The sequence below is a fragment of the Hirundo rustica genome, chromosome 7, assembly GCF_015227805.2.
Source record: "Hirundo rustica isolate bHirRus1 chromosome 7, bHirRus1.pri.v3, whole genome shotgun sequence".
NCBI lineage: Eukaryota > Metazoa > Chordata > Aves > Passeriformes > Hirundinidae > Hirundo > Hirundo rustica.
In genome coordinates this window covers 6,281,714-6,294,794 of record NC_053456.1, presented here as the reverse complement: position 1 = coordinate 6,294,794, position 13,081 = coordinate 6,281,714, and the positions used below count along the sequence as shown (strand labels likewise).

The window sequence follows — 13,081 nt, the reverse complement described above, 5'->3', positions numbered from 1 at the left end:
TGTTTATCCCCTGGAGTCCTGTTCCATTTCCCACCCCACTGGAAAAGCCATCTCCTCTGTGGGCTGTGTCAGTGGCCCCTGGAGCAGAGCTTGTCTTTGGTGAGCAGCCCCAGCTGAGGGACTGCATCCCAAATCCTCGTGGCAGGGGCTGTGGGCATCACTTAACCGAGACCTAATTCTGCTTTAAGTGAGCAAGACAACAAATTGTCGTTGTTGTATTATTATTCTGCATGTCTTTATGCTCATCTGCAGCTATGGACACAAAAATAGAATATCAAAATAGGTGAATTAATACAGTTCTCAGTGTAGGCAGGGCATGTGTTTTTGCTAAGGAAGAGGTGGGAAGCTTCAGTCTTCTGAAGAATGAATGAATTCAGGGGTAGGTGGGAATATTACTGATTTAAAATTAACAAAAGCTTAGTGATTTGCAGTACGTGTAGACAGCCAGTGCAGAAGTCGTGATTAAATGAGTGTAGCATAAATGTCTGTTAGTCATGTTCTTTTTTGTTATTACAGTTCATCGGTAGGATATTTGCAGCCTCCTGGATCAGAGCAGATACAGTTTCCTAGAACATCATCACCATGCAACTCACAGCAGCTTCAAGGACAGCAGTGTGCAGGTTGGGTGAAGAAAGTTTTTATTGATAAGCTTAAAAAATGTCTAGCTATCACTATGCTGGGTGATTGGATATTTGCTATTAAGAGTTTGATTTAGAACTAAATGTTGTATTCTATTTCCTCCTTTGTTCCATTTTTGAATTTATTTTCCATTTTTAACCCTAAGGCAGATTAATCTGAAAGCTCAAATTTTTTTATCTTTGAAATATCTCAAGTTACTTTCTTAAAATCCAGTACCATATGTCATAATGCCTTGCACGTCTGCTGGTGAGTTAAGGCGGACATGGAACCATACATTGGCAGCAGAACCACTTCCATCCTTTCCTGCATAGCCAAATGGGTCTGAAAACTTGGAGATTTGGGGTTCTGTTTGACAGGAGCAAGGTACATTTTGGAAGCAGCAAACTTGGCTCTTGTACTCAAGAACCATTCTAGATTTCAGTCAACAGAGTAGGAGCAGTGAATTTTTTAAGAAGTCTTGAGAGGGGGTTGAAAACGGAGCGTTGTGGGGTGGCTTTTTGACCTGCTGGAAAGCTGAAAGTACTTCAAAGCTGTGTGGGGTGTTTTGTTTTTATGGCAGCCTTATTTACTGCTTTTACTTTCATAGTTTATAGCAACCATTCAAGTCAGAAGCCATCACCTCCTACATTATTGCCACCTTCATCCAAGTCAAAGCCACAGCAGGCTGCTTCCATTGTGCACTACAGCATAATGTCTCCACCCTCATCATGTAAAAGTTCACCCACTGGTCTTTCCATCATGCAGCCAAAAAAAGGTATCTTTTATTGGGATTTTCATCTAAGCCATTCTATCTAGAACCTGCTGTGAATTTCCAGACTGGTTTCATGGCTAACTGCTAGAACAACTGCAACTTGAGTGCCATATCTGATTTTTTTTTTTTTTTTTTTTTTTTAATTCTTATCTGTATTGCTGTTATTGTATCTTTTAAAATGATAACTTGGAATTTAAGTGAAACAGTGGCTACGTGGGGGCAGCCTGGAGGTTCAGCACAAACATTTAAGTCAGGCTCAAAAGGTTTTGATCTACAAAATACTTGGATAGTACTTGGGTGTGTAAACAGAAATTTCAATCTGTTTGAAAGCAATGTTGACATAGATTTATCTTGTCAATCCTTTAAACCTGTATAGATGTTAATATCCAAACATCCAAATATTAAAACTGTGAAGGTCCAACCATAAAATTGATGGACTGGCCAGGAAAATAAGAGCACTAGGGTCAGCCACCAAGCAAGAGATTACAGAACAATCCTGTGACCACAGTGGTACTGTCTTTATTTACTATTAGGGAATTCAATGCATTAAAGGCTTGGCTGGTGAAAAAGGGATAATCTCAAATTTTGTTATCTCAGTATTTTGCAAGCAAGCACTAGATTAAACAGCCTTAGATCAAAGACCTAGATTCTGCTACAGATGTGTTCCTTACAAACATTTATCTTAAAGGTGTTTTTTTAGCCTGTTTATTAGTAAATAGATAACATGCAGTTAAGTGGCAAGGTAGCTGGATTAGCAGTTCATGGGCAGGTTTGGTTCCCATTTTGCTTCAAGTTTGTTTGGCTTTAACTCTGGAAGATTGTCATTTCAGAATATCTAAAGTGGGCCTTGCACTAGTTTGTTTTTCTGCCCACCTATCTATCCTGGAAGTGCTGATTTTGTGCAGTTCTGATGGCCTGGTTCAGACCTGTAAACTGGGGTTTAAAGGAAGTTTCAGGAAGGAGGAAGACGGAGCAAATTCTGGGGAATAAATCAAACCTTGTGCTTTTCAGTAAGTGAAGACATTGAGATGCTGAATGAAGGCCTCTGAGGTAGAGCAGTCCAGAAAGCAGCAGGGTTGTGTTACAGGGGACCAGACTCTAAAGCTGGGCAGGCTTTGAAGGGTTTCTGGGTTTCCCTTCTCATGGGAATTGACAGGTCATAAAGTGTCTGCAAACTGACTTATGCTCTGTACAACACTTCAGTGTGTCAGGATACTTGGTTAGGAAAAGAATTCCATTTATTTTCATTTCCTGAAATACTGGGGAGCTAGAAGCAAAAGAAAAACCACAATTTTCTGAATGTATAAGGCTTTCTTTTGCAGTTTAAATTGTATTTTAGATTGACACTCTTTTAGAGATGGTGCTGTAGATGTTTCTGAAAGACAAACATGTTTTTATTGGGTGTTCCATTCTCAGAGAACAGAGATATGTCAAAAGGGGGCATGCTAGAGCATTGCAGAGTGAAATATTGTATATAAACCAGTAAGATCTAAATTATTATAATTTGTAAAATACATAAATACATGCATCTAATATTAAAATGAAAGCAATTTTTGTGTGTTAGACATAGTATGTACATATGGTTTGGTATACCTCAGGTTTATATATAGGGACTAGATAAGTTTATGGCTTTACCAGTGGAAAACTCCTGTGTTGTATATTATTCTTATGTAGCAGTCATAAACAGAGTTGTATTTTACTCTGCTGTGCAACAAAACAGAAATACTCACAATGTGGCTCTTGCTCTCCTTAATTTATATCCTCTGCTAAGGCTGGCCAGATACCTGATGCTTTGATTGCAATCCATAACACCTGGGTAAAACTTCTTGCCATTAAAAAGAAAGCACAGATGTGAAAACTTTGTTAATTCAGTTACCCATGTAATAAATATTTCCAGATACAATTCACAAAAGCGAATGTAGTTTTAATGTTATGTGTTTCTTGTTCTACATTGTTTGGTTTGATTTTTGGAGTCTTTCTTTTTGTGGAGCCCAAGGGTAGTGAAAATAATAGCCCATAATAAAAAAACACCAGGTGAATGCATTTTATAACCTATATCTTCATGCTGTGGTGTGGCAGCAAATTGAGAAGACTGCAGAATCCTGCTTTAAAGATGGATGATTAAATGATGTTTAAACTTTGTGTTCTAATCGTGGTTTCTGAGAAATGCTGTAAAAAGACGGTAGAGCAGAGAAGGAAATTGCCAACAACCATTTACAAATACGAGCATTATATAAATTACCTGGGGCAGAGGGGGAGGTGGTTTGTCTCTTGGGCAGCCTCTCCTTACAGCTCCTGGTGTGAAACCTTGTGGAACAGTGCTGGATGTTCAGGTGTTCTCCCCAGACTTTGGAGGTTCTGTGGTTGCCACCATAGCCAAGTGGAACAGGCTGTGGGGATCAGTTCACAGTACCTGCACAGAAAAGCATTCCTAAGGGAGAGCTTGGAAGTGAGGCTAAGCTTGCCTAGACTAAAGCTCGGTCCCAGGTCTTTCTGATCTATGCCATCCTGTCAGAGAAAACACTTTGAGTCTGCATTGCTGTACATCATGTAAAGCTAACTAGGAAACTTCTCTTTTTAAATGGAGTGTATTTTTGCTTCATATCACGTTCTGCAGCACAGTGCTCTGACAAACTGCAGTGAATGTTGAATACTGTCAACTGCTAATAAATAGAGTGATTTCTTTTCAAAAACATTCTCAGCAATGGGTTTCAGTGGGTTCTTGTTCTGGGGAGCCCTCTCTAAGTTAACTACTGCAGGTGTAGCTGATAGTGGAAATGTAACTGAACAGAGGGCACTGCTCAACAGCTTCTTTAGCCAAACATATTCCATATGTTCTTTCCCCCTTCCTTGGTGCCTTCCCGTGTGTGTGTGTGTCCTGAGCTGTGTGTGTGTGTGTGTGCTGAGCTGTGTGTGTGTGTGCTGAGCTGTGTGTGTGTGTGCTGAGCCGTGTGTGTGTGTGCTGAGCTGTGTGTTGGACTGTGTGTGTACACGTATGCTGGACCGTGCCCTGCGTGTGCCACACGGCCGTGCTGCCGGTGCCCTGCGTGTGCCACACGGCCGTGCTGCCGGTGCCCTGCGTGTGCCACACGGCCGTGCTGCCGGTGCCCTGCGTGTGCCACACGGCCGTGCTGCCGGTGCCCTGCGTGTGCCACGCGGCCGTGCTGCCGGTGCCCTGCGTGTGCCACGCGGCCGTGCTGCCGGTGCCCTGCGTGTGCCACGCGGCCGTGCTGCCGGTGCCCTGCGTGTGCCACGCGGCCGTGCTGCCGGTGCCCTGCGTGTGCCACACGGCCGTGCTGACGGTGCCCTGCATGTGCCCTGCGTGTGCCACACGGCCGTGCTGACGGTGCCCTGCGTGTGCCCTGCGTGTGCCACGCGGCCGTGCTGCCGGTGCCCTGCGTGTGCCACGCGGCCGTGCTGACGGTGCCCTGTGCTCCCTGTGTTGCAGCCGTAGCGCCGCCCGCCGGGGGGGTGCTGATGATGCAGCTCAACGTGCCCGGCGGCGCCGCGGCGCGGAACCCGTCACCGCCGCAGAGGAAACCCGGCAAGTACTACTGTGATCACCCCCGCGGGCACAAGGCCACGGAACTCAGCACTTTAGACGGTGCCGCACAGGTAGGAGGTGCTGGTCTGCTTCTCCGGGGTGACTTAAAATGTGCATAAATTCTGTCTTTGTGGGGAATAAAAACCTTGCTCTGGTTATAATTAACAGAGCTGTTTTAACGTCTTTGAAGGCTGTGCGTGCCGTTCAGCTTGCTGAAGCAGTACTCTTTGAAAGGCTAACGTGCTGTTTATTCCAGCTGCAGCATAGTCCTCAACTGGGCAGCCCTGTCACCTCACCGGCCCAATCACCAGCACCAGCCCAGCTGTCAAACATGAAGAACATCCGTCCCACACTGACACCTCTTTCTATTGTGTCCCAGTTTTCTAGACCTTTTGTCCCTGGACAAGGTATTATTTTTAGTTAACTAAAATGTGTGTGTGATTTCTATTTGAGTGTTTTAAAATTCAGGTTAGATGAGGATTTTCTGATGAGATGTGATTCACTTTAGTAATATTGCTGTTGAAGCAGAACCACCAAAATTATTCACTCAGACAGTGTTTAAAATTTCACCTTATCACTTTGCACTGATACTGTCCCCCATATCTTCAAAAGCTTTCCATCCCCTCATTAATGTGTTTCTCTAGCACACTGGCTTTGTCATATTGTGGAATTTCCCATTTCAGCATTGAAAATATTAATAAATGTTAGCTAGAATTTAGCTTCAAGCTTAACCATAAATCCTTAGCCGATAATGCACTGAATTGCATCACTGTCTAAGCACGTATTCTTCATTCCTCTGTAGAACATGTATGGTGCAATGGAGCCTGTAGCCAGGAGTCTGCCTCAGTTAGTATTTCAGATAGGACCCACGTAGGGACACAAAAAATTCCTTGCAGAAGAATTTTAATCCTCTGCTGCCATGTCAACAGAAAAACAGAAAATAGGGGGTTTTCATGGAGATGGGGTAGTTGATAATGTTTTAAAAATGTTTAAAAAACCCCTTTTGTCAGTGAGCAAAAATATCCTGGTAAAGTTCCCGAACTCAAAATTAACAGGTCTGTTTTACAGAAAGATTTACTTTAAAGCAAAACTTACAGAAAATTCTGTATGTCTCTCTTGTTGAGAGAAACATTATTTTCGTGTCTTTGTCTTATTTGTTGCATAATCATCATTACTTTGTATTCTGATGTTGTAAAAATTCTAGGTGGCCTGTTTGAAGCACACCTCTTAGCTCCCTTAATCTGCTCTGATTACTGAAGACTTGTAGTGCATTGTCTTTGTGCATCCTTGCAACAAATAGAAATCTGAAGAGGGACCTGGTTCTAATCAGGGCTGTAACCATGAAAATGACTAAATTAGCATGCTGAGAGGAGCTTTAGACTTACTAAGCTCATTTTGAAATGAAAGGACTTATCAAAGACTGCAGTGAAGAAAAACTTAGAGTGTAATCCCTAAACACCAGAAAGTTTGTACCTTTTCACCTTGGGATCAGGACGTGGCAGACACTGATGGAGTCAGGGCAGCTCTGAGTTTGTCAGCACAGCCAGACACTCAGCTTTGTGCACAGCGGTTCTTTCTCTTCTGTGTAACATACTCAGGGTGAGAGGGACTTGGAGGAAGATTTCCTGTAACAGAAAAACCCTTCTAATTACCTTTCTCTTTAAGGAGATGCCAGATACCCATTGCTTGGCCAACCCCTGCAATACAATCCATCTTTATTACGTGGACAAGTAACGAGCCAACAGGTATTAAAAGAGAACAATCTCATGGAACAATTAAAAAAAACCAATTCAGGACTACTATTACAACCACCTTGAACAGGGGAATGTGTTATTGCACCTGGACAGTAATTGAGTGGAAGGAGCTTGCTTTGCAATAAGTTTTATTCTGTGTCAATATTCCCCATTGTTCTTGTTTGTTGAATTAAAATAGTGAGAAACGTTTATCTGGACTTTGGCTTTTAGGCACAGTGTAGATGATGGATTTTTTTTATTATTATTATTTTAAGCAATCCACTAGCTAACTCTAAAATCCAAAGGGGACCCTTTGCTAAAACTATTTTCTTCTATTTAGGTAACCATTTCTAAAAAAAACAAAAATTCATAAAAAATATAAAAAAGACATGCAATGCGGTAATTTCTAAACAGAGTGGGCTTGTTCCTTGTAAGAAAAACAAACCCAAAATATTGGTGTTAGCAAAGTTGAAAACTCTTTCCCTCTAATTTTTGGGACTCACAAACCCCCGCCTCTACCTTGCTCAGTTCTACCCAATGGCAGCTAGAGGTTGTGATGGCTGGGGCAGGGGAGATGTTCTTCCAAGATGATTTAAGGTGATTTTTTTTCCCCCATCATTGCCTCCCTTTCTTCTGTAGTGAAGGATTGAATGTGCCTGTCTGTAGGCTTATCAAACTGAATAACTAAAATCGGATGTGAAAATTCTCTGTCCCATGGTGTAGTGCAGCTTATTTTCCAGACATTCCTCTGCACTGCTTTTCACTGAGCTGACTAGAAATTTTAAGATACTGATGGATTGTCATTAAAGTACACCCTTTATGTCAATCTTGCCAGCCTGGAAACAGACATGGAAACAGGGGAAAGAAACCAGCAAAGAAGGCTGCTTCAACAGATCTTGGTGCAGGAGAACCAGGTATGGAATTTCTGATTGGCACAATCAAAAAATCCAGAAAAATTAATTCTGGTGCTGGGCTGGGAATGTACAAGAAAAGCACAGTTGAGAAGGGCCAGAGTGAAGAGTAGTTGGACAGGAATGGACATGGCAAACATTGGAAACATAAGGATGGAGAGGAAAACATGGAGAGGGGGGAAGAAGGAAGTTAAATGGGAAAAAAATGTAGTTTTGAAGGCTGGAGAAAGGACCAGAGAAGTTCAGGATTGGAGAGTACTAAAAGAAAGAGCAATTATGTGAGTTTACTGGACCTAAGTTCTATGATATTGTTACATTAAGTATTAATTGGACAAATCCCTGCTTCCTTTTACTGGCGTAACAAGTGAAATCAGACATAAACCACAAATTAGTTTATTAGTTTGTGCTTTTTTGATATTTTTCTCATTTTTTTTCAGTTTTTCCTATTCTAAAATATAGAAATACATAGATTTGGGAGACATACTAGGAGATCTACAGATTAACTCGTTGGAATTGATAAAGATGTCATCCAAATAAAATCTGATGGCATCTATCTTAATACCGTTACTGGAAAGAATTTTTGCTACCTTCTGTCAACTCTTGACAGAGTTATAGATTAGATACAGTTTTTTCTAACAATTTAGCGGAAAGGATTTTTTTTGAGATAAGACAGACTATTTTTTTTGGCATGGTGATGTGTGAAGTGTTACCAGGCAAGGGCAGTGAGATGCTATAGTGAATTCTGAAACCTGCTGCAGAATGAGTTGTGGGTGATTTTATTATTTTCCTCTCTTTGTTCAGAGGACCCTCCTTGTATTCCCAGCTTTTATTTGCACACTTGTACAAGTAAGCAAATTGTATTTGTAAGCAGTACTAAATGTGAGACCAAAAGAAAATCAGGAATTCAAAGCCTGTGGATTTGTTATCCGCCAACTGCAGATACAAGTGTGAAATAAGTCATTTTTCATTTAGGGTGTTGTATCCCTAAAAGTGCAATAGCCAATTTAGAATTGCCGGTTTTCTTCTTCCAGTTGTGGGGAAAGTTCTAGAAATTACTGAGCTGCCAGAAGGCATAACCCGTATGGAAGCAGAGAAGCTCTTTGGTGAACTGTTGAAAGTGGGCGCCAAGATCCGGTGGCTGAGGGATTCCCAGTGCCTGCAGCAGCAGCAGCGGCGGTTCTGCGGGGACGGCGGCGGGGGCACGGAGCCCTCGCGGGCCGGGGACTTGGCGTCCACCTACACGGTTCTGGCCACCTTCCCCAGCATGGCGGCGGCGCAGAGCGCGCTCAAGAGACAGAGCGCCGCCTCGGCGAGCAAGTTCCGCCTGAGAAGCAGCAAGAAGCACTACGACTTGCACGTGCTGGAGAGGGCCAGCTCTCAGTAGCAGTTACACCGCTGGACACCGGGCCTTCGCTGCATCCGTGTCCTCCCCCTCGATCGGTTCGATGTCCTGGGGTTTCTGTTCTCTTCCTAGAGACTCCTGGGATGTTTTCTCACGTGACGTTTGCCATCGAAGAATAAATAACCCAGCGAATCCAGCGAGATGAAGAAAAAAATTTACAGAGTTAATCCCAGACAATAGCAAGGAATCGTCTTTGCGACAGGCAGCTTTCTGTAAGGAATGCTGCTGAAATGCCCCCACTTTTATAGTAGTTTTGTTTTATATTTTTGAAATCTTGTATCAGATCCAAAGTTCTATTGTACAGCAGATGTTCATAAAAATCCATATGCAGATTTGTATTTTATAATCCCTTTTCACAGCCAGCACACAGCTGTCCATTCCAAGGCAGGAACCTGAGGATTGGTGGAGGGGAAAAGAGAACCATTCTAAGGAATTATATTTGTTTTCTAGCAAACTGCCCGAGATCTTCAGGTTAACCTATTCTTTGTCCCTTGCGTGTTTTTCTTTTTTTCTTTCTTTTTTCCTCTTTGTTTCTAAGAAAAACAGGATATCACTTTAATTACCATCTTCTTAGGTGGTCCTTGTGTTTTGCAATACATTCAAACAATGTCAAAAGAAATTACAAGTTTGTACCCTTGAAGGATTTGCTTCTGATCCAGCAAGTTTAATAATTACTTGGAAGGGGATTACGAATAGGTTACAAAGGATGTTCACTGAATCACATTTTAATATTTCTTTTTAACAAAAGTGTGAAGAAACTTTACGTATCTTCATACAAGTGTCAAAATATTTGCACTTTAATTGTGTTCCCACCAGTATGGGTCTCTTTCTCTTCCTTTTCACGCTAAGATAATTGTGTTTGATAAGTGCTGGAAGCCTTTTTAATGGTTTAAGTTTTCATCATTTGCAGATGGCCACTGGACATTATAGATTCATTGCACATAAATGAAACAAAACTTTTTCAACTTGTGTAATTTGCAAGTCTGTACAATGTGTGCTGATGCAAGCCTTTTTCAGTTCAAAAGAATAAATGTTTACAAACACAAACTTTTCAGTGCACTTGTTTAAGCTTCTAGGAGTCTTCTGAAACATGAATGAACTCATTAATGGCTGGGATCCTTTCAAATGTGAGAAAAGAACCTAACCCACAAGTATTAGAACCTCTTAAAAAACCACCTGCTGTTCCTCGTCTGGCATTTATGCTATCCAGCCCTTCATAATTTAATATGTTTCTCTATATAAATAAAAGAGAAATCAATCAGATGCTGTAAGGGACTACTCCTGGTTGTTTTTCTTAGCCCAGGATCTGACTGGCTGTGTAGACAAGCAGCTACTTGGTCACTTCGTAAGGCTATCATTTTGTGCATCTGTGACTTCTGAAGGAGGAAACTCAGGGTAAACTTTGTGTGTAGAAACATCTTACAGGGGGTGGGGTGAAGAATTAAGGTGCCTAAACCAGCATTAATTTTCATTGTTGATAAGAATTATTCTATCCCTGAACACCCAAACAGTGATGAGGTACTTGGAGGAAAACTTAGGAAACTGACCTGTCTGGGAATAACGTAGCCTAATAAATCAGTTTTACGGGACTGGATTCTGTGAAATGCTGTAGCAAGGTATTTACTAAAGGTAAACTTAGAAGTTCCTCTAAAACAAAGGGGAGGATGTTCAGCTTCAAGTCCCCAGATGAAAGACAACTCATTCCAGTCTGCTTTTCTAAAGGATGGCACTTGGCATTCAGGTTGTGCTTGACTGAGGATATATTTCTTGCTGCTCCTTGGGCTGGACTGCTGCAGTTCACTGCACCCAAGCCCAAAGCTGGTGAAAGCCCCAGTTTCTCAATCCCCCTCCTCTGAACAGCACAGACAACAAGACTACTGCCTGCATTCTGCCACTGCCTCTTGCTGATTCCCATGCTCGTTTGGGATTATGGTTTAATCCTGTAAGAGTAGCTGAGATTAAGGGGCTTTGGGGACAGGTGTCTCAGCCCAGCAAGGCAGCTGCCTCCTGTCATTAACTCATTCCACTACATGATTCTTCCAAGATGTAGAAAAGGTAGGGAGTAGCTGAGAGCTTCCATCTATTCTGAATGATCCCAGCACTAAATCTTGCATCAAATCAAACCCGTTCCAAGGGATGTTGCATGGCTTGCTGCATTTCATAAACTGCCCTCAAAATAAACAGAGAAGAAAAGGTAATGCAAGGTAAGCATGGAGAATAATGCAGCCCAGACAACAGGAAGGGAGAGATACACTGGTTAGGAAGAAGGCACAGAAAATACTTAGTTTTATCAAGGAAGTTGTAAACTTGAATGCAAGTTGCCCTAGAAGAAAAAATTAAAACATATAATAAGCCAGTTGTATTCTAATCCAGAAACTGATCCTTCCCAGTTACTACAGGTCTGCCATCCTTTCTGAGGATGTTTTATTCTGTGCTAAACAGGGACAGTTTTGTTAATTTTATCTGCATGTGCCGATATGATGAGCCAAACAGGTACAATTCACAGGACTTCGGCACTGTCAGAAGCTTCTGATGTCTGCAGTGGGCAAAGTATGAAAATATTTCCACTTCACAGTTGTGTTTATTCCTGGGTTTGCGCTATTTCATACTTACTAGAGGTAAGCAAACAGGATGCAGTCTCATCTAACGAGACAGTTTATACTTCCTGGCGTTTATACCCTTCTGCCCCTTCTGGTTCTTGGAACCCCATGAGCCCAGGCACTATGTGCAAAACCCCTGGCGCTGCATTTGTTCCACCGATTTGGATCACAGTCTAGAACGCAAATAAAAGCACTTTATGCAGGAAATAGATGCATGTAAAATGCATTCTTGTGTTCTCAACAAACCTTTTAGTACTCCAGTGTATTTCAGCTTCCTCCTCTTTACCATTGAAGCTATTTTGAAAGCAAATAGTGGCAGAAAGGAATTAAGTGGGGACTTCCATTGCAGCAATATAATTTGTTTTGTTTTATTGAGAACATGTCCACTTTAAAAACTGAACAAGTGCAGCCATTACCTACTTCATCAAAAGCTACTATTCCTTGATTTTAATTTTTAATTAACACATACTGTAAAATTCCTCTCTGAACTGTGAACACTTAATATAATTTCTGATATTACACTTAAAGATAATTAAAACTTAAGAAAGTAGATTTAAACTCCATACTTTTGAGGAGTCCCAAAACCACTTGGACCTGATGCTGGAATTGGGTGGATCATTCCAGCACACCCTACAGCATCCTCGCAGCCCCCGTGTGCCTGCCAGGCTGTGGCTGCTGTGCTTTGGAAAGGCAGGGTTGCTTGGGAACAAGCATCTTGCATCTTCCCTGACCTCTTCTAATACGAGGTATTTTGTTTTCACTCACATAATGCTTAGAAAAATGACGTGGAAAGGAGCAGAGTGTTTGAAGAAAGAAGCCCTGTGCTGTGGTGTCCCCACCTGCAAGCACCCCTAACCCTTTTGTAGGACACCATTTTCAAGCTCTGGGTGGTACAGGGCAGCTGTTTGCAGATGGGTTTCTATCAAAGCACCAGAAGAACTGTGTAGCTCAGTGAATCCAATAAAGGGCCTGGGTACACAACATGCTTTTCACAGGGTGAACTTTTCACCTATTTCCTATCTTTTTGCAAGCCAGTTCCCTCTCAAGGTGGAATGTAGAGTTACAGTCTCATCCTGTGACACTCACTTGTGCCTTAAAACTTCATACTTGACTTGTTTGTTGTTTTCAGTTAACCTTGTACCAGTTTGGATGCCCGAAAAGGAGTCAAAATTACAACTTACTTTCTATAAATACTATTTAGCTCCATGATATATTTTTTTTCCCACATAAAACTGGTACGGGCTTCAAGTTCCTGTGTTTAGCCCTGAAGCAAAGAATATACAGATATTTGGAGAAAACTGACCAAAAAACACTTTTAAGTTACAGGTCATGGAAAATTATTGTATCTGGAATTTTTATATATTTCTAACCATGAAAGGAATTATTTCAATCCCTTCAATGTTTTTACAGCTTGGTTTTCATGAAGGCTGATGCACTGCCTCTTTTAATGTCCTACTCCTATTCACATTTAAAACATTTTGAGTATTTTGACTTTTGATGT

The 13,081-nt window shown here is 41.7% G+C and overlaps 1 protein-coding gene across 6 annotated transcripts in view; it reads left to right on the top strand.

Annotated features, from left to right (window-relative positions):
* R3HDM1 (R3H domain containing 1) overlaps nucleotides 1-10,027 on the top strand; it is a 78,843-nt gene extending 68,816 nt beyond the window's left edge. For all 6 annotated transcript variants that reach the window (XM_040070425.1, XM_040070428.2, XM_040070426.2 and 3 more), the window contains 7 exons: nucleotides 517-620; nucleotides 1,226-1,393; nucleotides 4,839-5,005; nucleotides 5,191-5,341; nucleotides 6,600-6,679; nucleotides 7,503-7,581; nucleotides 8,610-10,027. In XM_040070425.1, coding sequence (XP_039926359.1) covers nucleotides 517-620; nucleotides 1,226-1,393; nucleotides 4,839-5,005; nucleotides 5,191-5,341; nucleotides 6,600-6,679; nucleotides 7,503-7,581; nucleotides 8,610-8,962 — 1,102 coding nt within the window. In that variant the 3' untranslated portion in view covers nucleotides 8,963-10,027. The remainder of the gene's footprint in view (nucleotides 1-516; nucleotides 621-1,225; nucleotides 1,394-4,838; nucleotides 5,006-5,190; nucleotides 5,342-6,599; nucleotides 6,680-7,502; nucleotides 7,582-8,609) is intronic.
* Nucleotides 10,028-13,081: the final 3,054 nt, after the last annotated feature.